The sequence below is a fragment of the Camelus bactrianus genome, chromosome 20 (assembly GCF_048773025.1).
Source record: "Camelus bactrianus isolate YW-2024 breed Bactrian camel chromosome 20, ASM4877302v1, whole genome shotgun sequence".
Taxonomy (NCBI): Eukaryota; Metazoa; Chordata; class Mammalia; order Artiodactyla; family Camelidae; genus Camelus; species Camelus bactrianus.
In genome coordinates, this window is record NC_133558.1 from 31,375,694 (window position 1) to 31,399,437 (window position 23,744).

General features: G+C 44.0%; 1 protein-coding gene across 2 annotated transcripts in view; it reads right to left on the minus strand.

Annotated features, from left to right (window-relative positions):
• Positions 1 to 10,139: 10,139 nt before the first annotated feature.
• ADGRF1 (adhesion G protein-coupled receptor F1) overlaps positions 10,140 to 23,744 on the minus strand; it is a 34,003-nt gene continuing 20,398 nt past the window's right edge. For both annotated transcript variants that reach the window (XM_045509339.2, XM_074348866.1), the window contains 6 exons: positions 21,979 to 22,167; positions 18,052 to 19,425; positions 16,359 to 16,400; positions 15,277 to 15,336; positions 11,736 to 11,802; positions 10,140 to 10,482 (listed from right to left, as the gene is read on the minus strand). In XM_045509339.2, the coding sequence (XP_045365295.2) occupies positions 10,409 to 10,482; positions 11,736 to 11,802; positions 15,277 to 15,336; positions 16,359 to 16,400; positions 18,052 to 19,425; positions 21,979 to 22,167 (1,806 nt within the window). In that variant the 3' untranslated portion in view covers positions 10,140 to 10,408. The remainder of the gene's footprint in view (positions 10,483 to 11,735; positions 11,803 to 15,276; positions 15,337 to 16,358; positions 16,401 to 18,051; positions 19,426 to 21,978; positions 22,168 to 23,744) is intronic.

Below are 23,744 nucleotides of genomic sequence, written 5' to 3' on the forward strand. Positions count from 1 at the left end.
TCTGTGAGGGTAAATGTCCTTCTCAGCACATCCGCCCCCTGCCCAGGGCTAGAAGCTTGAAGTTTGATTGCTCACTTCAACGTTTGCAGGACTACCAATGTTAATAAAGGTCACACGAGCGTTCAGCCCTTTGTAAACAAGCCAGTTATCACTTTTGCCGATCTCATGTGTGCATTCCGAGGATTGTGACTGTGTGGTAGTTTATCGTGCGTAATGGCTCCAAATCTAGTCAAATCTTCTGATTTAGTTTCTACTAAATACAAAGAAAGGATCTGTCCCAAGATTTGTAGGATGTATTTAGAAAGAAGAAATGCTCCCACTAAGAAAATACGGAGTGTGTTGAGAGGTCATTTCATAAGATGAAAATTAAAAGGAAACCATGTTTTATTCCTTATCCTACTAGAACTAACTGTGATTTTCAGTTTTTCCTGAAAATGGTCCTTTCCACTCCTTTCCACCTTGAGTTTTTAATCCTGACAAATAGAAGAAATTCAAGAGATTCTCCCAGCGTCTGCAACTTTGTTTTCCTTCCAGGAATGTACAACCCTTTGTAATTTCTCCACAACATGCTCTCAGTAGCAGTAAGAATAGAATTGGTTTCTTTTTCTCCTTGTTTTTACTTTTTTCCTTCCCCTCATGCTTTCCAACATCCAGTAAAGGATTTTTTGGGGTTTTTTTTACATACTTGTTTGTTGTTGGACAGCTCTCCTCTGTCCCCGTCTCCCTTGGAGATGAGCTGAGAATGAAAACGGAGGATTTCCTAGGCGCTTCTTAAGTGCTGGCTTTTGACTTCTCCACTGTGGGAGAAAGAACAATAGTTATCTTACCACTCAAGAAATTCAGCCCAAAAGCCTGGCTTCCTGAGTGTGTCCTCACGCTCCTAAGAGGTTATTCAAACTTCTTGACCTTCTTGTCCATCCATCGATTGTGAGGGGGTAAGGCTGGAGAAGCAAGAATTGGAGGTTTGATGCCTGAAATGGCTGCACAGCCTGTGAAGGATGCAGGTACACCCAGTGGTGGAACTGTCAACCATGAACTCTCTGGCCAGTATTTTAGTGGCTGAGTGATGACATTTCTTGCTGGGACTAAATTATAAAAGGTTGTTAGGAAGCCATTAACCAAAGTAGATGAATGGGATAAATACCGGGAGCCATCTAGGTGATCCCTGCTCACCAGCCTTTCAGTGATTCTGGGGTCCTGAATAGTTTTTGCAGCAGAAACAACATGGACTTTGGGGTAAGAGAGTCTCTGGATTTAACCTCACTTTTGACACTTTCTAGGTGAATTTGGTTTCTGTTTCCTCATCTGTAGAACCAAGAGGGTAATTTTATAATTAAGTGACATTTCCTATGTAAAGAACCTGGTATTGAGACACGTACCTAGAACACAGAAGATGTGTAATAGAAGGCTTGTGGAGTCTAAAAGGCATTGATTGTCAATAAGATGTGGTTGGAGTGGACTCTTTCTGGACAAGGTGGAGATGACAAACATGAGCATCACTCAGTGATGATGGTGCAAGAAAGATGCACCTGGATCTGGGCAAATGTTCAACCAGGAGCCACAGCCGTGTCTTAAAGTGAGACATACAGGCCCTAACTCCTGGACTGCTTGCTCTCACTCCTCCTCCTGGGAATGTTGTAAGAGAAGTGAGCACGTGTAGGCACCGTATGCTACAATGTACTGTCGTTTAAAGGAAGAGCTGGACTTCAGTAGTGAAGGCTCACCTCTTGGCAATAGAAGCGGCCGGTCCCTGCCAAGGTGCAGATAAGGTCAGATCTTGAACGAAGTTGCTCGTTGCCCATTTCTGTGTCTGCTATGTGTTTTTGCACACGACCATGGATTTATCGGCTATGCTGGAGGGGGAGTCCGAGTTAATACTCTGATTTGGGACTTTACAGCACTGCAGGGCTGGCAGGGAGATGGGGGAGGAAGGGGGTGTGTGTGTGCAGAGTTAAGACTTCCCTTGGAGTTACCTTCCCAGCAGCATCGGAATCCTCTAACTATCTGCTGTGATGACCGTATCAGCAGCTTTGAGAGGGGTGTGAATTTTCTGAGAAAATAAAATTCATCCAGACCCACGTTTTGTGGGCATAAGTAGCCAAGGTAGTTTTTATTGAAAATTAGATATAACTCCAAAGCTCTGAAGTTTTGAGATCTATTGCCTCTGTATTTTATACCTAGTTCTGCCTCACAGAAATTTTCCAAATTTCTTCTGTGAATTTTTGAAATAAACACTAGACAGAAGCTTACAAAGGAGAATACATACATGTAGAAAGTAGATCCCATTTGCGTGGAAGGATAAAGTCTCGAAAGATACATTCCAAAAACCAGGAGGGTGGGTATAGGTCAGTGGTAGAGCGCATGCTTAGCACACGTGAGGTCCTGAGTTCAAACCCTAGTACCTCCATTAAAAAATAAGTACATAAATAAATGTAATACCCCTCCAACAAAAAATTAAAATGCAATAAAATAAAAAATAAATACTTTTAAAAAACCCAAATAAAAACAAAACAAAAATAACAATTATTTCTTGAGAAGGGGGGCTGGAGAGGTACTGGGGAGGCAAACATAAAATAAGGAGAGGAATTTTTACATTCTCTTTTATATATTTTTTTATATTTATAAGAAAATTAACGCTAAAAGTAATTGTAGCTAACAAATTGAGCACATACTATATTCCAGGACTTGCTTCATTTAAATCCCATAACAAACCCGTAGGGAGGTACCATCACTGCCTGGATTTTATCAGTGAGCAAATGGGGGCCTTGGAGGGACTACATTGCACCCCTTCCCACCCCTGGAGGACACAGGCTGAGTGTGAGAGCCATCCTGCAAACGCGGAGTCCAGAGTTCATACTTCTGGTCATCGGACTCAGCTTCCTCAAATGAATTAATAAGTAAAAGTTAAAATTCCTTTTTGGGAAGCAAATGACCTCACTACCTCCTCATCACACCTCCTATACATCTTACACGTTGTGCTTGGAAGGTTCACTCTGGTTCATGTAAACCCTCAAACAAACGTCTAGGACTGTCCCACATCCCCCTACCCCCGCCCCAGCACCTGCAACCCCAGGATGAGGAAAGTGTATCCACACTGGTGCTGGGGAGGCAGAAAGGAAGAGAGGCCAGAAAAAGACATCCTTGGCTGGAGGCCGGTATTCCTGAAGGTAAAAAAAATACAGAAGTCAGAGAGAGAGATGGGCTAGGAACGGATTGTAATTTAGGCATCTGAGAGTCCTGTATATTTGGAAAGGTCCTCAGCAGAAGCTGTGGCAATGCCTTTGATATACTTCAAGCCTGTTTTATCTTAACAAGAAACGAGAATCCAAAATTTCTTTCAGTTTGTTTCTCTTTAGGAGTCTTCCTTTCAAAAGCCTTCGTTCACCTGGGCTATTTTTCTTTCGACTTGTTAAGGGTCACTAAACTTTTCTGTAGGATAATGAACGAGAAAAAGAAATATACCTACCCATCCTGCTCCCTTCACAGAGGCCCCTAGTCCTCCGCCTTGGCTTTAAATGGGTGTTTTCTAAGCCACCTGGTAGCATGCTCCAATGTAATCCATGCTCTGCTTGACTAAATCCCTGGGACACCGACCTTCAGAGCCTTGAAAATGGGGTTTATTTTCCCACTGAAAAAAGAGGAGGAAGAAAGAAAATGTAGCAAACATCTATCGTCTTTCAGGCATCAAGCAAGCAGCTTTACTGACTTATTACTTACTTACTTACAGTGTGTAATTGTCATCTTTCCCACTTTTTAAAATCAAGAGGGGTAGGACAGTCTGTGCAAGGTGGTCAGTAGCAGGACTGAGATTTGAACCCTTGTCTCTGGTCCCAGAAGCTTGTATCTTTCCTTTAAGTGCACTGCTTTGAGGCAGTGACAATATGGTGTAGAATTCATGCTGCGTTATTAACATCAGCACTATTAATATTCGTAACAACCAGTATTTGTTGGAGGCTTACCAAATATCAGACAGCACGCTGAGAATCTTCAGGCTTATCTCGCAAAGTCCCAATGATGCAGGAAAAACAAGTGTGGGGTGTGAGGAGGGCCGTGTGCCAGGTCTCGGTGGAGCCCCTGGGACTTGCCCCGCCAGGTGTGGGTCCTTGGCTGCGCGCAGGAAAGAATTCAAGAGCGAGCCACAGTTGAGTAAAGGGAGATTTATTTAGAAAGATACACATTGCATAGAGTGTAAGGTGAGAGAAAGGCCATGAGGTGTGGGGGTTGGGTGCTCAGGTTAAAGTAAAAGTAGGTACACACTCCATAGACAGAGTGCAGGCCGTCTCTGAAGAGGAGGGAGGGAGTGAGCGAGTCGGCCACGGGGCATGGTGTTGCCAGTGTTCATGGGCTCAGTAGCTCCACTCCTACAAGTGGGAGGACTTTCCCAGCTACCCTCAGAAAGGGGCTGGGATTCCCAGGAATTTGGCCACCGCTCACTCTCTGACCTTCTATGGTTAGCCTTGGCACTGTCATGCCGCCTGTGGGCGTGTTATTTATCATGCTAATATGTTACAATGGGCGTAAAATGGAGCTCAAGGTCTACTAGAAGTCAAACTTCCCACAGTCTCAATCCTCAAGGACAACTGGGGGTTGAATCTTCCACCATTTTGGTGTTAATTACTGTCATTCCTTGAATGGCTGTGCCCTGCCCTCTTCCATCCTGTCTCACCAACAATAACTTTACAGGGAGTTATCACCCTTTCTTACAGATGAAGTTGCGAGGCTTTGGTGCTAGAACCAAGTTAATCCAGACAGGAAGTGTTGGAGCCAGGGCTCCATCCCCTTGCCTTCTTAACAGGTTACATTGTCCAGAAGACGGCCATCCAACTTGAACACTCCTCTGCTCACACAAGTACCAAGACTTTGCTGATTCCTGAGGCCCACGGGACTGTTGGCAATAGAAAGGGAAACACTCCCCGCCCTACCATCCTGCACAGGGCAAGGTTTATTCAGCGCCTAATCTGCTGCCTTTGGGCTAGAACATTCCTTCCCTGAGTTCTGGAAGTCAATGGTTCCCAAATTTGCGTCTGCATCAGAGTCCCCCTGGGAGGCCTTGTTAAAACAGAGGTCCCAGGGCCCCACTCCAGCGTTTCTGATTTAGGAGGCCTCGGGTAGGGCGTAAGAATTAGTATTTCTAACAAGTCCCAGGTCACCCCGATGCTGCTGGTTGGGGACACGCTTTGAGAATCACTACTCTAGTCTAAAAGAAAGCAGGGCAGGAGAGATGCGTGTTGCTGCAGACTTAAATACGTAAACAGTTGTCAACATAAGTTCTGGAAGTGATTCCATGACTGCGACTTCTGATATATTCCTTTTTAAGCTGATGAACATTCCCACAGTCAGGTGACACTGAGGACAGGTGGGGCTGGCTCCCCCACCCAGCCTACTTCCGGAAAACAAAGTCTCATTATCACCAGCCCCAGGCAAAGCTTCCAGGCCACAAAGAGTTGTCCTTGGCAGTGTCCTGGAATTCACAGCTGCCTCACCATGCCCTGTTGGGGGACATGGCTGAGATCTGAGAACCAGGAAACCTTATCCACAAAAGCAATGTATCCCTTGGCAACACATCACACTGGGGCGCTCCTCCGCTCCGGTTTCAAGTGTCAGGTCAGAATTCCAGAGGGGTGTTGCCGCCCATCTGGTTGGGGAAAATGTAGCTATTGGCATTGCTTTATCTGTGAGTCCTACCCAGCTAGATAAGTTCTCGCCAAACCCGCTTGGTACACTTCGGTGATAAATTTCTCTTCTCCCAGGGTGTTACCTATGAAGAGACCCAGAATCAGAGAAAGTCAGGACTGGAAGGGATCTCTGAGCTTATCTAACGAATGCATGTCCGTGGTTCTACTGATGGGAAATTGACACGCAGAGAGATGACTGAGGCAAACCCCGTCCCAGAGACCACCGTCTAGCCCCACGGGAGCCCATCAAGGAAGTGCACCTGGGCACCTCTGTTTAAGATCCAGCCAGGGGAAATGGACACCAAGTGCAGAAGAGTTTGTGCTCATCAGTGAACGCTTCCCCATCCCTGAACCTTTTCGTTCTTTTCTCAGGTTCTGACCTTTCCCTGACCTTGCCCAAGCTATCAGGAGCATCTGGAGTCAAGTGTCTGGAAAAACCACTTCATGATACAGCATTAGGCATAGCATCCTCTTAAAAACAGCCTCGTGGTCCATTATTTATTCCAAAGCAATTCATCTCTGGTCATAAAATATCAGAAACGCTTGCTGCTTGCCTGGAGTGAAGGCGAGAGGCTTTCGGAACCAGGGAAGTGAGGCAGAGTAGAGCTCTCTGCACCAGACTCCCCTCCCTTGCTGTTCAGGTTACGCAAATTCTCCAATCTCCTGGCTTCCTTATCTATAGAAGGGTGAATATCTTATGCAATTGATTGAGGATCAAAGCAGGTCATCTGTGCTGAATCAAGCACAGGAACTGGAATCCTGGAGGATCTGATCACCTCTGTTTCCTCTCCCACCCTTTTCTTCAATCCACCCTGTGCTCTAGGCAAGCCCTGGCAGCAAGGGGAAGGCTGAGGAGTCAACTGCAAGCAGCCCTGATCTTTCCTGATCAATCTGGGGGGACCTGGTAAAGCCCTGCTCTGAATGAAGTCACTATTTTATGTTTCTTTTAATCTGTTCCCTCCACCCCTACGACCTTGGGTACAAAATAGAATCTGTGAAGGGTTTGGATAATTCGCTCAGGGAAGCTTACGTTTAACAAAACTGTACAAAGTTTGCCAAACCATTTTCTTCCCAAAGTAAGCAATATATCCCCAAAGCTAGGCATCTCCCCCATCTATTTTGTGCCACATGCTTGAATTAACTCTGAATGTGCCCAAGTTACCCAAGGTTGATCCCTCTGAGACGGCCCAAATTTAAATTAAACACTGGTTTGCCAGCAGGGTAAAATCCCGGCCAACCATGGCTAATTCCTGCTTTGCTTAAAAAGTCCACCAGCACCCCTGGGCATAAACCCAGGGAACAGAGGTATTGTTTGCCATCCCCAAACAGAGCTATTATGTTCTTAGCTCCCTAATCTCTTTTTCGAGACAAAAGCACAGCAGCAACACAGTAAATTGTTCCTAATTCCAGTAGTTGGTTTAAAACGCCCTTCGTCTCCCCAAATTCCAGGGTGGCTCTCAGGTGTACCTAAGCTTCCAGCAATTTGTCCAGGATTTATTTCTTGGTCAGAGCCCGCCCCCTGAAGGTCGATCAAGGTAAGTACAGCACAGCTCTGCGGCCTTCTTAACAAAAGGCAAATCGTCTTTCCACGTAAGAATCATTTAGAAAGAAATAGATAAGGGGCTTTTTACCAAAAATCTGCATCAGGCTGGGAAACATTCTAGGTGCTACAAAATGACCGTTCCCTCAGCCCTTCATTTGTGCTGGAAGCATCAGTAAAACAGGGAGAAGATTAGTCTTTCTAAAACAGCTGGTTACAGGTCTGGAAGGGCTTATCCACCGCAAGGCCAGGCAAAGTCTAAACATGATTCTAGCCTGTGTATTCAATGTGAAATTTCCCACTAGGGGACTTTCTTCCTCTAGGAGCCTACTCTATTCATACAACAGTGATCTTCACATTCAAACTGGAATGGGCAGGTCGGGGTCTTTATCTTTCTTGACGCTCAGTAGTTAACTCAGGTGTTGTCCTGGAAATCCTTCTTGAAATGCTTTCCTTAGCTTCTGGGACACCATGTTCTCCTGGTTTCCCTCCTACTTCACGAGCTGCTCCTTCTCTTTCCTCTTCCTACTTCTAAATGATGGGTGCCCCTGTGCTCAGTGCTTGGACCTACCCGCTTCTTTCCCTGTATCTGCTAGGTGATCTCATCTGGTCTCATGGCTTTAAGCACCGTCTCTATGCTGAAGACCCTAAGAGTGTACCTCTAGCCCAGATCTTCCCTTGAGCAATAGATTCGTATACCACGTGGTCTACGGGACATCTCAAATTGAACATCTCATAGGCATCTCCAAGACCTGAAGCAGCTGACCAAGGCTACATAAGCTTGTGGCCAAGGAAATCAATCAAGGTGACTTCCGACTTTAGAATGTCCTGAGCTGTCTCCGATGACACACACACACACACACACACACACACACACACACACAATTTATATTTAACCGAAGTCATATGGATATGGTTTCAAAAGTCAAACAGCTCTGTAATTCCCAGCTCACCAGAGACAATCTCTTTCAAAGGACTTAATTGATTCTTCTGATATTTCTATATTTCTAAATAGCATGGTTATAATGCTACTTCTTGGTTTCTCAGTTTTGTTGATTTCCACAAACAAAAAACATAGACTTAGATCTCTTCTGCCACCCACCCAAATGGACTTCTTATTCTCCACCTTCCCAATATAGTTATATTGTTATTATTTTGGTTACATCAAAATCATTTCCCGTTATCCACACTTGGTGTGCTCTGTTCACAGCTGAGCCAGGTGGTATGTTTCATTGTTCTGCCTTCTCTTTTTCTTTTTTTTAATTGCTTGGATTTCTGTGTTCTTATCAAAAATTCATCCCCAAGCCACCTCAAAGTATGTAAGTCTTTTTCTAAATTAAAAACATTCAAGTATATCCAGTATCCTATCATTTTCACCTTGTTGAGTAACTGCCCCTGCGGGTCCAGTCTGGACCTGCCCCATGGCTGACAGCACCTTCCACTTGGACTCCCCAGCCTCCAGAAATGTAAGCTAGTAAATTTCTGTTGTCTAACCACTGGTCTGCGGTGTTCCATCACGGCAGTCTGAGCTGACTAATATACTCCTGCAGACAGCATTAAGTGTGGGCGTGACCTCCTCCTGTAATCATAGGCTGCTGAGACTTAGGACAACAGGGATGCGTGTGAAATAGTGACTAGATGACGCCTGAGCGCCCTTACAGACCAAGGGGTCCAGGATTCTAATTACACTGAAATAAACAATGCCCATCCTGCTAGTCTGACTTAATGTAACCCTCTCCTTACTGTAATTCGACTTCCATGACTACTGTCCTGACACAGCCATTTGCCCTCCCCGTGGCCCTACTCACATTCTCTAACCTCCCTGAGCCTTCGTTTCAGCAGCTGTAAAACGGGTTAATAACAGGCCCCCTGCACAAGCTTACTGTGGAGATTACATGAGTTAAGAGATGCGAAGCATTTAGAACAGTGCCCGACACTTTGTGAGTGAGCACTCTGTACAGGTTGCTTCTTGTTTTTGACTTACCATCGTCATCACCACCACAATTATTATTGGGAGAAATCAACGCTTTACTTTACAAAATACCACTGCAGATTTCCAGGAGACTCTGGAAACAAGGATGAATCAAAGGGCTTGGTTCTTCTGGGCACTGTGGTCAGAGCTGAAACTCAGGTGAGCACAGGTGATGGCAGTGTGGAAGGGAAATGTCTCCTCCTCTCTTATTTGTCTAACGCTCTGTAGCTCATTCAAAAGCGTCACCAGTTATGCCCGCAAATAATTTCCAGAAAGTGCCGACAGTGTATTATGAAAGAAAACCAGGGTGTTTTAAGGTCTTTCTGGAAGCTGACAACCAAACTGTCCCTCAATTTGCCTCTTACCTAGAGAGAATTCTGGGAGTCACAAATCTCGCATCTGACCTCATAAAGCTTGCTTCGGATTGCAGGTAATTTTCAAGGCTGTTACGTCCTAAAAGCCCCCAGTACTCCTTCACGGGCTTCACAGTCTTTGGGAAGTCACTTCAGCTGTCCAAGCCTCCGTGTCCTCACCTCTGTGCTAGGTCTGCCTGGACACCTCACGTCGCTGGATGGGGGACCACGGGAAAGTGATTTGCGAACTGAAAAATACTGCATTACACATGAAATCACATTGTGACACTTCCTAAGTGAGGACTGCAAAGCTACCTGAAATGGACACTTCCCATTGTGTTTCTGATTATCTTTCAAATTTAAGTGACTGAACCTAAAAAGTAAAAATAAGCAGAAAATCCAACTGGAAAATCTGGAAGAGGGAAACACCTTTCCTCTAGAAAATTTTCACCGATGACTTTTTTTTTAATAAGAAAGCGAACGTGGTCCATCAATGTATCTAAAGAGATTTCACAACATTTCCTTACTCCAGCTCAGATGACTGGAAATGCCACGTGCATAATGCTATTTTATGAAAAAAGGAAACCATGGTTTGTGGCAGTGAGAGGCCAGTACAACTGATGTAATTTCCGACCAAATTTATTCTACATTTATGAAGTGATTCCTTTGAATCAAACCACATGTAAATACATCTCTCCATTTCATTGACGTTAAAGATGGTGGTCATGAAGCCATTGAAATCTCCTTGCTTTATTCCCAGACTCCTAAGTCAGAAAACTCCATCTGATATTGAACATAATTTCTTCACTGACGTTTAGCTATGTTGATATGCTCCAAAAAATTTTCCTGGATTTTACAGTTCCCAGCTTTATTCAATTGATGAAAACTGCGTTAGCATGACGTCACTGGATGACTCTCCAGGATGAGAAAGGGCATAATTGTCTAAGAGAGGAAAAAAATGATAATTATTGCTACTGTGTTGGAGTCAAGCATGAGACCATGATGAATGCGGTTCTCTACAACTCTGGGCAGCTTTAGGCAGAGGTTAGGGAAAGACACAGGGTGTGGTTGGCTGCCAGGCACAGCATTTTCTTAATGCCACAGACACTTACACCTGTCAGACAGCTCTCATTTCAGAAGAGTAGCACTGTATTTTTCAGATGTTGCTGAGAAATGAGATAAAAGATTTGAGATCACCGAATGTTACAGCTGAGAGGAACCTTAGTGATCTCTTAGCTTTTCATTTTACTGATGAGGAACAAACATCCAAAAAGATAAAGAGATTTATTTTTTTAAAAAAAGCCCTCAGTCTGACTGGTGGCAGTGATAACAGGACCCAAGTCTTCGGGATGAGGATCCCAAACATCTGGGGAGGGAAGTGTCTTTAAAGTTCAGACACTCGAACTTTATCTGAAATTCAAATAATTTTGATTGGAATCTAAAGTGAGTTGCCCATTCTCACCCTTAGTGAGGCTATCAACATGATTTAATGTGAAGTGGGACTCACGCCCTTTGGAATGTGACTGCAGTTTAGTTTAACGTGTGATGGAAGAGCTTCTCCTGAAGCCCCAGGATGCAACCCTCTCCTCCGCGAGAACAGCGACTGTGTGTGATGCTTAAATATCTTTACGTTTTTCCGGGAGCTGAATATCACTGACTTTAGCAACAGCCAACATATAAGCATAGGAACAATACATGTCGTAAGCAGAGGGGGGCGTGGCCCCTCACCCACGGCAGGTGGTGGCTCTGGTGGCTCCTCCTTCCTCAGGGACACTTTAGGGAGGAGGATATGTCCAAATTCGGGGCACAGGCACCTGGCCCCGGGCCCAGTACCCGGCAGCTGGCCCAGAGGCAAGATTCTCCAGTAAGGACACAACTGGTGTGAGTCTAACCACTTCCTTCACCCCGTGCCCTCCAAGCTCAGTGTCACCAAGTCATATCACGTCTAGCTGAGGAAATGGTGGTGACTTGTCACGAAGCTGAAAGGGAGCCTTGCTGGTCTCCACAAGTGTCCGATCCCCAGCCCTATTCTGTTAGCCCTCCGTGCTGTCTGGACGAACTCGGGACACACGGCTGGCCAACACGCACACACTTCTCACGTGAACTTTTTAAAAGCTGTCATTGAATTTTCCTCACATGATGTGTTCATAGTCTTTATTCCTACCCTTTATAACCTTTGGCTGGTTGTAACTCACCTTTGTGTCGGAATGGGTTGAAAGTCTTTTCAAATTTGGGTTTGGTGGAAACATCTGATGGGTTTTGCTGCACAAAAGAAAAACAAATCATTTAGGCATTGAACGTATTCTTTTAGTGTTGGTCTACATTGCCCGATGTCTCAGTGCCATGAACAATCCTAAATTCCATCCACCTAGTGCACTGTTCTCTTTTCAAGAAATTAGAGGACGGTTGACCCCTGAATAATATGGGTTTGAACTGCACAGGTCCACTTACATGCAGGTTTTTTTTCAATAAATATGTACTATTCAAACAACAAATGTGACACAATCTGTGGTTGGTTGAATCCATGGATGGAGGACAGTGGATATAAAGGGCTGAGTGAGATGCAGATTTTCCACTGCCTGGCAGCCTGTGGAGGGGGCGGGTACTTAACCCTTACACTGTTCAAGGGTCAACTGTTCTCACCGCCATATGCTTTCTTCTGCTTTAATCTATTTAAAATGCCAAAAATTTAAATTAAATTAAATTAAATGCCAAAGAACTTATTTTCAAGTGAATTGTGTATTCCTGTGTATTCTTACAACTTTTAACAAGTAGAAAACAGTTCTAAAGAAGATGTTATCTTTTTTTGTGTCCATCTTCACATTTCTTCAGTTCACACATTTATCACTAGAACAGGAACCCACGGAGGAAAAACAATACTTCAAATCGCTTGTGTTCAATTCTGTAGTCACTGGAGCAGAGGCGACACAGAGTTGAAAAATGTAAAGACTGAAGTAAAATATTTAAAATAAAGAACACGTGCCTCTTGGGAAAGATACAAGTGTTAAGGTACATTATAACCTTGTCTCATTCATTAATTGATTTGTTCATTAATTTAACATCTCCTATTGAATGTCACTGTGTCAGGCAATGTTTTGAGCACAGAGGAAATAGAAAGGAGTAAGTCCCACCTCGTGCTACAGTCCATGTCATGAGGAGGCTAAATCAGAACAAAAGAAACAAATGTTTGTTATATGTAGTATGTAGCCCAGTGAGTTTCCTGATTTTCATAAACTATTGGTGTCTACCCTACACTGAGCTCTGGGGGAAAAAATGATCATGGAGACAAGAACGAAAAATGTCTGAAAATTGCAAAGCAAAAGAATTGCTTTTCTAGAATTCAGGGCTCCGTATACACATAATTCTATAATCCTAAAGAAAAATCCTAAGGTCAGGATCATTGCATTTAAAACCGCATCCTGCCCTACTTAGAAGAATCTAAGGTTGCAACACGCTCAGAGACTCTGCGTGTTCTGGGGAAAAGCAGCTTCTTCAGGCGCATGCATAAGTTTCTAGGGGTTTAAACTGTTAGTCAAGAGAGCCTGAGTCACTGGAACTAAAAATAAATAAATCCCTTCTTTGTGGAGGGGGCATCTGTACAGGCCACTAGAGTTTGACTTCTGATGTGGAGTCACAGAGGACGTGGCCAGGGAGGATGGGAGGGCCAGGAAGGGGTCCTGAGCCCACAGCAGAGAGAGGAGCGTGAGAGAAACCCCATGTGGGTCCGCACAGTGTGATGGCGGCTTGGGGAACGGTCCTTACTGAGAACACCACCGGCTGCTTCTCCTACTCCCTTCAGCCAACAATCCAAATTTCACTGGTCCTTTCCCCTGCTTCACCATCCCTCTGCCCATCCCTTAGTGGATGGCCCTGAATCTTACTTGAAAAAAAAAAAGGTAACCAGGTCTGAATTCTCTCAACATCATGACCCCAATCTGTACCTGTTGCTCTGTCTGCATCCCTGATACTTCCTGTGTCTAATCTCCACCTTCAGTACAGACACTCCGTCTGTTTTCCCAGGAAACTTCTGTCACTGGTCTTCAGACTCTCTCTGATGGCTCATCCCGTCCAGCATGTGGACTTGCTCACATCCTGGTGTCTCAGCTCCACCCTGACACTGTGGTCCTGCATCCACACCTGGTTACGACCCTTGCTCTCTGTTCACTCCCGAGTGAGTTTCTTGGCAGGAGCCTTCATCCCAAGTGTTACTTCTCCCTGTCTGCTCATCACTCTGATCTAGGTGCAGCTTTTTCATTCAAACTCCCTCCAAAGATTACAAGTACGCCTCTTTTCTTCTGCTGAATGTGCATTTATCTTAAAGCAAATGAGCCACCTCACCAGAAAACAAAATCTCCCTTTGTCACCTGACTTGAAAATGAAATTGCAAAAGGGACACAAATCCAGAAAACACAGAGCCCTCACTGACTGCCGCTGCCTGCTGCAAAGTGCCCACACTTTACATTTGAAACAGGGAGAAAAAACACTGTCAGGCATCTTCACTTTGGGTTTTGTTTTATTTTACTTTTGAGTGTTTTTCTCTCTTTGGCTTTCCAATGAGAGAAATTCTCACTGCCTGCTTTGTAGGGTGGGGAGTATCCTGTGCTTGCTTTACTAATTAAAGCTTTTTCTTGAATGCAGTCACCGACGCTCTAACTACCCCCTTTTCGAAACAGCAGAGAATGTTTCATTTGTTTCACATTTTCTGGTTCAAGGGATTTTAGTTCTTCAAGATATAAAATCAGAACCCCAGAATGTGAGAACTGCTTTGAGTAACCAGTCCAACACTTTTTTTTACAGTTTGAGAACACTGAAACCAAAAGATACTGACTTTCCTAAGATCACACAGCCAATTTTACTGGGTCAGAAATATGGAGCAGGTCTGCCAGCTCATGGGTCATTGCTTCCTAATTCACAGCCCTTTCCTACGAAATGCAAACCCAGGGAAATTATTTTAATGCTAGAGGCTAATTCCCTCACTGTTTATTTTTATTTAAGAAGGTTATATTATCCCTTGTAAAAAAATCTCTAAATATCCATGTAGTTTTTCATGCCCTTAAGTCAGTTGACGTTTATCAAACGCGGAACTTTCTGCTTTTTAGAACCCTTTCTGGATGGCCCTCCGTGTTGTGCTGAAAGGCAAAAGTTCAAATTAATGTCAAAAATACAAAATAGGGATGCAAGTACTTTTGTTTCAAACTTTGCTCTCCTTACATGGATTACACTTTCGTGCAAAGAATGAAAACAGGAATCCTCCATTTCCATACAAACTTAGCAGTTTGTAGAAGAAAGAGCTAAAATTTCAGGGGACAAAGTCAGTTACACCGAGTGAGAGAGAGTGTTTTATAAACTAGAAGTTAGTCAGGACCTCCCCATCTCCTTTTCTGGAGCAGGAAAAGAGATCCAGAAAGTCAGGCAGAGAAGAGAACCCTACTGATTCCAGATCTTGGAAGTCAAGTCAGATTATAGCAAATGCCCAAGAGAACCACACATCCCATGCCTGAGCATCCTCGACGCTTTCTGCACCTTCGAATTCATTCATTCACTCACTCACTCATTCAACAACTCTTTAGTGAGGACTGACCGTGTGCTGGGCATCGTGACACACACCAGGAATCTAACAGTGACAGAAACTCAAGGGGTTTTACACAAGAGGGGGCTTGCTGTGGGACTGCATCAAGAGAAAAATGCAAGACTGGAACTTCGTGCCTTGCCTGGGTGGCGGCAGGAGATAATTACCTTTGCTGCTCGCTTCCAAGAGCTTAAAGGAGACAACTTGTTGAGTAGCAGCTGTCGCAGCTGGAAGGCAACAAAGAAATATTTGGGAACCACGCATATGCAACTACACTGTGACAAATCAGGAACACAACTGCAGAAGGAAGGTGCTACTTAAGTAGTAGTATTTCCTGGAAGTACTTAATAGATCATAAGCTTGGGTATCTGATGAAAGGATTTCTTTTCTCTTATTTCTGTTCTTTACCTGTAAACAAATCTAGAGCTAAACAAAGAACAACAATACCAAAAGCCACAATAATTCAGAATCTAGGCAGGCATTAGTAATTGGCACTAATTGCTAAATTGAAGTTTATCTTTGAAGTGAAGAATTTTCCAACCAAGTGAATGGTGTCAACAACGGAATTATTTAGTCTAATCAAAAAAGAAGCAAATTGCTTCTTTGTAAACAGGAGTTTTGTGCATGTGCAACCATTATGATAACTGCAGAATATTCTTATCTTCTTATTAAAACAAAGTCTACATTTATTAGCTTACTGTCTTTACCTCTCTCAACAAAATTGCTCAAAGTTTGGAAAAATAATGATACCAATTTATTTAAAGTATTTTTTCTGTTATTTTTTACTTTCATTGTTTGTCCTTCATTAGGAATTTTCTTTAACATCAGAGACTATGTAATATAAAAATATATAAAATTCTAAAAATACAGAAGTAGGTAGACCTTTCAGCAAAGTCTAAGTAAATGGATAAATTATTTAAAGGAACAAAAATGAATTTACCCCTAAGGAAAGGATTTTTGCTCTTTAATTATTGCCAAATCATAATTTAATTAAGAAAAAAATAAAAGTAAAAACAATTTCCTTTTTCACAATAATTACACATTATATGTTGTGATTAGTTCTTTATAGTTTTATTATCAGCAGTGAGTGTTTAATTCTTTTTTCTCTGGACTAAGCCTGCCTTTGATAAAATTATAGAATTGTATTTAAAAGTACCCCTGGGCTAATCTCTTATATATGAATAAGGGCCCCAGGACTGAAGGGGTGGGGTGGAAGGCCTGGGAAGAAGAAAGAAATGAATATACATACCTTACTATCCAAGAGTATTCCAAAACATAAGATGAAAAACCCCTTAAAAAAAAAAAGGAATAAAGCACATGTATTGTCGTTTTGTTTTCCAGAAAACAAATCATTTACATGTAATACTATTCTATTATGTCCCCCAACACTGAAGTGGTTCCTTGCCTGTCCCCTACTAGGCTGTGGGTGCCTTGAAGGCAAAGGCACCGTGTGGCCTCCGCGATGCCTGGATTAGCACAAAGCACTCAACCCACTTTTTTGTGGTTGGATGTATAAATGATTGAGTGAATACAGTTTTAAACACATGTGGAGCCTCATTTCCCCCTTTGTGTCGTCCTAAACCCCAAACGAAGAGCTTCCACTTGGCTCTAAGTCTTACTCTTCCTTTGGGCATTAAACCACCATTTACTAAGTATGTATGGTGTCAGCTGGCACTGAGGTCCAATCCCAAGGCCAAGTGGAGGAAGTAGACCCAGATCAGCATCTTTTCCATCACCTCCAGCTCTTGGGGGACCCTTGGTGAAGTCATTCTTGGACCTTGAAATCCTCCTCCCTGTCAGAGCACCCCCAGTTGTTGCCTGTTGAGACAGCCTGTCACCAAGGGCCTGCCCCGGACTGGAGGTCCCTAACCTGTCACGGTTTGGTGTGTGCTCGCCATGGCGGCCTTCTGTGCTGCCACCTAGAGGGACACTGGCTTGCCGAAGCAGGTGGAGAGCCAGCTGCTCTCAGGAAAACCTACAAAGCACTCACTCTGTGCCAGGCACTCCCCTAAGTGCTGAATGACCTCATTTAATCCTCACATTTACTCCGAGATCCAGGTAATAACATTATCCCTGTTTATCAGATGAGAGAATTGAAGAATCAAGAAATTAAATAATTGGTTAGTGCTCACACAGTTGGATAACATGACATATTTGAGCCCAGAGCTATTTAACTCCAGAGCTCTAACGTTTAACCATCACTTCCCTGAGTCATTGTCCAGAGGAGACCCTGAAAACCTTCCCTGAACCAGGACTGAAGACTTTCTTTTCTGATTCACCCAAACCTAAGGATCACTCTGTCCACCTACTGTCTGAACACGCTGATCATGGCATGTAAAACCCATCCTTTGCAGCAGAGGTTGACACGCTTTTTCTGTAAAGAGGCGGATAGTAAATAGTTCAGGTTTTGCAGGTCGTCTAGTCTCTTGTAAGTGCTGCCTCTGCCTTGGTGATGAAAACCACCACAGACCCTACGTAAACAAATGGACGTGGCTGTGTTCCAATAAAACTTCATTTACAAAAACAGCACTGCCTGCAGTGTGCCAGCCCCTGCTCTGTGGCGCTCTAGGGACCTCCTTTGCACACTCAGACTCAACAAGTATTCTTATTTCCCTTTCCCTGTGTGCTTTTGCAGAGATTCACATAAGAGAGAGAGGACTGGGTCAGCAGCAAGAGAGATTAGCGTTAGCTACGTCAACTCTAACAGATTTGAAACCCTGGAATGGATTACCGAAGATGCCTAATATTCTGATTCAATATGACAGTAACTGTTGGGAAAAATGAATCTTTTCTTTCCTATTCACTGTTGCCAGGCAGTTTTGGTTATAGTCCTACTGGAGGCAGGGAAATGAGATAGCTTCCAGAGTGGTCTTTCCATCCTCAATTCTCTCAAATTATTCCAGTTACCTGGTGATAGAGTAGATTATGTTTCTTGCTCTCACCTGGAATGCATTGAGTAATGCAAAAATAATGTGCCACACCGGATTCTGGCTGTCCACCATCGTCCCTATGCCAAAGCCCCAGGTGAGCCCCAGCAGAGGAGTCAGAACGAGGAGGCTCCTCCCCACGCGGACGACAGTGGCCTTGTGGTCCTGACTCAGTCTTTCTCCGACAGTGGGCCTCCAGAGCTTTGTGAGAACGAACAGCACCACAACCAAATTCACGGCCACGACAGTCAGCGCAGGAACGGCGAAGGCCAAGAGGGGTTTGCTCCCATCGGACCAGTCAAGCCAGCAGGCATCTTTCCTTTTGTAGCCATTGCTGGGCTGAGTAACGGCAATGGTGATGATGGAGATAATGAGAGGGCACCCATAGCCCAGGCAGAAGCCGACGGCCACCATCCAAGGCGTGGCCACGTGATGGAACACGAGGATAACCCGATAAGCCAGCAGGAAGGCGAGCATAAGCATCCAGAAGAACAAGGAGAGGTAGAAAAAGTGTGTGAAGAACACTGCGGCCACGCAGACTCCAGGAGGGTTTGCCATGGCGTCCACGGTGGCAGTGACAATAAACCAGACGTCGGCAATCAGGAGGCACAGGGCGATGTTCACCATGCAGATGTGGCGGGTGTGTGAGGTTTGGCTCTTGCTGACCTGCTTCCAGAACAGAGCTTCAGTGATCAGGGATAAGAGGAGACTCCCAATGGAGACGCCCAGCCCCACAAAGGTGACCCATTTCACAGCGGGGACGATGGAAGGGGGCACAAAGGGTGACATCAGCACGGAGAAGGAGGTCAGGTGAGTGCAGCGGCATGTCACCGAGTCTGCAGTTTCATTCACTAGGTGGCACCCGGCATTGTTCCACTGCAGGTGGCTGAAATCCCAAAACGTACAATGAGGCTGGCTCAAGTTCGACTCCATCTTGGAAAAATTCAGGAAAATTTCATTTATGGAATAGTTTTGGATAACCGTGGCTATCACGGGCCCATTGACCTGAACATTTTCATTTTTGGTAATGGGCAGAATGTTCCCCAGGGTCAAGGAGGCCATGCTGATGATGGTTTCTGGAAGGGTCCCCTGGAATTGGTCTGACTTAATTAACACGTGGCCTCTAATGGGAATGGAGTTATTTCTGGAGAACATTTCAGTCTCATAGATGTAACCCGTCTTTTGTTGACTTGGGGATGCTGGAATCCCTTGCCAATTAATGAATTCTCGAGTAAAATTCAGAGGCAGGGCTGTCGAAGGTACCAGAACGCTGATGTTTTCCAGTGTCTGTAGTAACCGGGAGCTGGCATTCTTTTCTTCCTGCAGTAATACTGTCCAGTTGGTTACTGAGGTGGAATTAAGGATGTGGTCAGCTATGTTGATGACATTCTGAAATATAAGAATGAAAGTCAGTTTGGATTTTGAGTAAACAGGTCAGAGGACTGAGAGTGGAGAGTCATGAGTATTTAGCACAGGAATATTGCCCAGAGAACTGGCTCAGCTGAGGAACACATTAAAATTGCAATGAAGTTCAGCTCAGGTGTGCTGCAGAGTGGAAGCTTTGGGTTGAGACAGTGGGTCCGCAGAATCATGTACGTTCCAGAGTGATCATCCCCGGGCATTTGTATGCCCACCAGGGTTTCAGCTTGGAGGAGAAGGACCCTTCTCTTCCTCCTGAGATGCAAGAGTGACCACATTACTCCTCAGGCTGAGGCTCTAAGAGGGAGATGTTACTTGTAACTGCTCTCCCATATTGTATTTGTTCTGTTAACATCAGAAGTTCTAATTTCACATCATGGACGTTCAAGTTTCTACTCATGTACTGATGACTTTTGTTTAATAGAGGGGACTATAAGGCAAAAATCCTTAAAAACTGGACAGGCAACGAGGAAGCATTGAATTGATGTGGGTTTGAAGGGTCAGTCTTAAAAGATTCTTTTTCCAAACACGCCCTCGAAAGGCACCGTTTTCTCCCACAGGACCCTCGCTCATGCCGAGAGGTCTGGTTCCCAGGCATCTGTTGCGGACATCTGTCAGTCTGGCTGAGTCTTTCCCTGCCTGAGTTCTCTGCAGGTCTGGCCTGAATCCCACAGTGTGCTGCTTCTAGAGCCCCCGGAAACCTCTGCCTTCTTCTGGATGGTTTTTGCCGCTCTGTGTCTGCCTTTCACTTTATTTTTAGCCTTTTTGTATCATTGTGTTTTAGTTGGCCACTTACAAACAACATATGGTCAGATTTTTTTTTTTTTAAGAAATCTGAGCATCTTTGATTTAGGGAATTTAACGTATTTACATTTAATGTCATCTCTGACGTTACGTTCACCTTATATAGTTAAGCACAGTTGTGTGATTATGTAACAGCAAACATTGTATAATCCAATTTTGTAAAATATTTCATGCTAACATATAAAATGTACACATCCAAAATGTTTGGAAGGAAATTTATTTAACAAATATTTATACCTGCTATGTGTCATGTGTCAATTTTTTAGGCACTGGGGTGATACCTAAAATGTTAGCAGTGGCTATTCCAGGGTGACCAGATTACATATCACTTATGTTTCTTTTTGCTTATTTGCATTTTGTATAGTGAATATGTCTCATTTGAAAAAAATTTTTAAAGTTAATTTTTAAATATCCAAAATAAGTTATGAATTCCACAGTCAAAAAAAACAGGGAGTTCTTAAAATATACTTGACAGAGTTTATGGCCCCAGGAAAGAACAATGGTAGACTCAATATCAAATATTAAAAACTTGGCACCTGTGTCATACAGTGTCATGCAGGGCAGAGGCTCACACCTTCCCCTCAGCCAGGTGCTGTCCAGGCAGCCTGCCGAAGGCAGCTCCCTCTTACTTTGAACTCACGTAATTGATCCCAGGGGTTCCTTGTACATTGAGGAGGAAGTGCTGAAGCTCACACAAAGACTGTTATGTGGCTCTTTGGTCTTTTTCAACAGTGCCCCATGAACTGGGGCTTCTGCCACTCTTCCTACAAGATTGAGCATTTATCACTTCACACCCATCAGAATGGCCATCACTAAAAAGTCCACAAAGGATAAATGCCGGAGAGGGTGCACAGAAAAGGGAACCCTCCTACGCTGTTGGTGGGAATGTAGTTTGGTGCAGTTGTTATGGAAAATAGTATGGAGATTCCTTAAAAAACTAAAAATAGACTTACCATGTGATCCAGCAATCCCACTCATGAGCAAATATATGGAGAAAACTCTCATTCAAAAAGATACATGCACCCCAATGTTCACAGCAGCACTATTTGCAATAGCTAAGACATGGAAGTAACCTAAATGCCCATCAACAGATGACTGGATAAAGAAGATGTAGAGTGTGTGTTTATATATATATATGTGTGCGTGTATGTATATGTATGTGTACATTGTGTGTGTATATACACACACACATACAGATACACACAATGGAATACTACTCAGCTATAAAAAAGAATGAAAATGCCATTTGTAGCAACATGGATGGACCTAGAGATTATCATACTAAGTGAAGTAAATCAGACAGAGACAAATATCATATGATATCACTTATATGTGGAATCTGAAAAACTCAGACAAAGGAACTTATTTATAAAACAAAGACAGATGCGCAGACATAGGAAAAAAACTTATGGTGACCGGTGGGGAAAGGGGATGGGGAAGGATAAATTGGGAGTTCAGGATTTGCATGTACTAACTACTATATATAAAATAGATAACAGCAAGGTCCTACTGTATACAGCATAAGGAACTATACTGAATATCTTGTAATAGCCTACAGTGAAAAAGAATATGAAAAGGAATATATATATATATATCTATATAAAACTGAATCATTTTGCTGTACACCAGAAACTAACACAACACTGTAAATAGACTATACTTCAATTAAAAAGAAAAAGAAAAAAAAAAGTGAGCCCTTCAGGCCCAGGCAGATCTCACCTCCACTGTCAAACTGGTCACCCTGAGGTGGTTTTCCAGGGACAGGGACAAGACGTCGCTCAGAATGGATACCACAGAAGCCAGATTCCCAGCTGTGGTTGATGGACTTTGCTGAAGAACAATTGAAAGATTCTGCACCAAGGATGACATGGCTGCCTCGGTGGCGTTGCTGGCGATCACGCTGAAATTCTGGGAAGAGAAATGGTCAAGTTCTAGAAAAGAGTGAAATGCTTGTGCTCCATCAGACTTGAATCAGATTTCATGGCCACGTGTAACTAACACTTGTATGGTGCATTACAACATAGGATAATCGTTCAAGGATAATGACAATATAATGGCTGTCGTTCAGTACTTTCTATTTCCCAGGCACTGTGCTAAATGCCTCACTGGGATTCACTGATTTAGTCCTTACACCACCCTTTGAAGGAGGTACCATGGTTACTTTCACTTCATAATTAAGGAAACTGAAACTTGAAGCGATTCATTAAAAAGCATTTTCATGTAAATTATTATCCTAATTATGCAGAACCTGATGTTCAGGGAGATTCAGTGACTTTCCAAATAGCACTCAGCTAGGAAATGCAAAGGTAGAGTCTACTTGGCACTAAACCCTATGTTATACTCATTATTCTCTGCTGAGAAATCCTTACAGGACGGGGAGACGGAGGGCCATACGTGGAGGCCGGACCACACCCTCACGGGATTTGGAGTTTTCCTTCCTCTTGGAGGCTCCCAATACTTCCACTACACTGCGCTAACTTGGAGGGCAGCCAGGAAGGAATATTCCCTTCATTCAAAACAAGTCAATCCAGGATCTCAGATCTCGCCTGTTTTCCTCCTTACTCTGTTCAGCTCACAGAGTCATTCTCTGCCTAGAGCACCCGAGCTCTGCCTGCCTTCACACCCTGGGGTGACCTAGTCCCAGCTCTGGTCCACGTCTAGAACTGAGGCAAAGAAGGCAAGAGCAAGGATAAAGCCCCAGAAACATCTGGTCCAGTTTCCTTCCCCAGTGTACAGATGAGAAAACTGAGGTCCACAAAGGGAGCAATGATCCTTCTGTCGTCCCTCTGGCGTTCTCTGCTTCAGCAGCAAGGTCTCTGGCTGGGACTGAAGTTCTGCTCACTCTGAAGATCTGCTTGCAGGACAGTGTCTGGGAACTGGTCTCGGAGCCCCTCCTTTCTCTGACCTGAGTTCTAATTCTCACCTTTTGCTTCCATCTTTCTATCTACCGTGTCTTAAGTTCCTGAACCTTCCTAAGAGAGCATAATGTGGAGGTCATAGCACTGAAGTGGAAATCAAGTGACCACGTTTCCAGTTCAACCCTATTGCTACCAGAGGGGACTGCTGGTCCCTTAGTCTTTTCTTTTCTGGTCTACAGAAGGAAGCTGGTTAAGTGAATGACCCTTGAGAGCCACCGAAGTTCCGTCGTTCTGTATGGTTCACCTCTGGCTGGCCCCTCCCTGCCCCGGTCTCTGACACCTGCACTAGATTTATTGCTGCTGACTCACACCTTCACCTGGATCTGTGATTCCCAGGCTCTCTGGACTTCTGGGGCTAGCTTGGTTGCCCTTCTACCATTTATGGTAGATTCTTCCACATGGATTCATGTCTCTGCCGCCTGCTCCCCCTGAAACCGTCCAATCTGACATGTTCTGACGTTCCCAGATGCCACCTAGACTCACTACTCATGCTCACTACTCCCTGGATTTCCCAGGGTCTGATGTCATCCTCAACTTCTGACCAATGAGACAAATTGATACATTTTA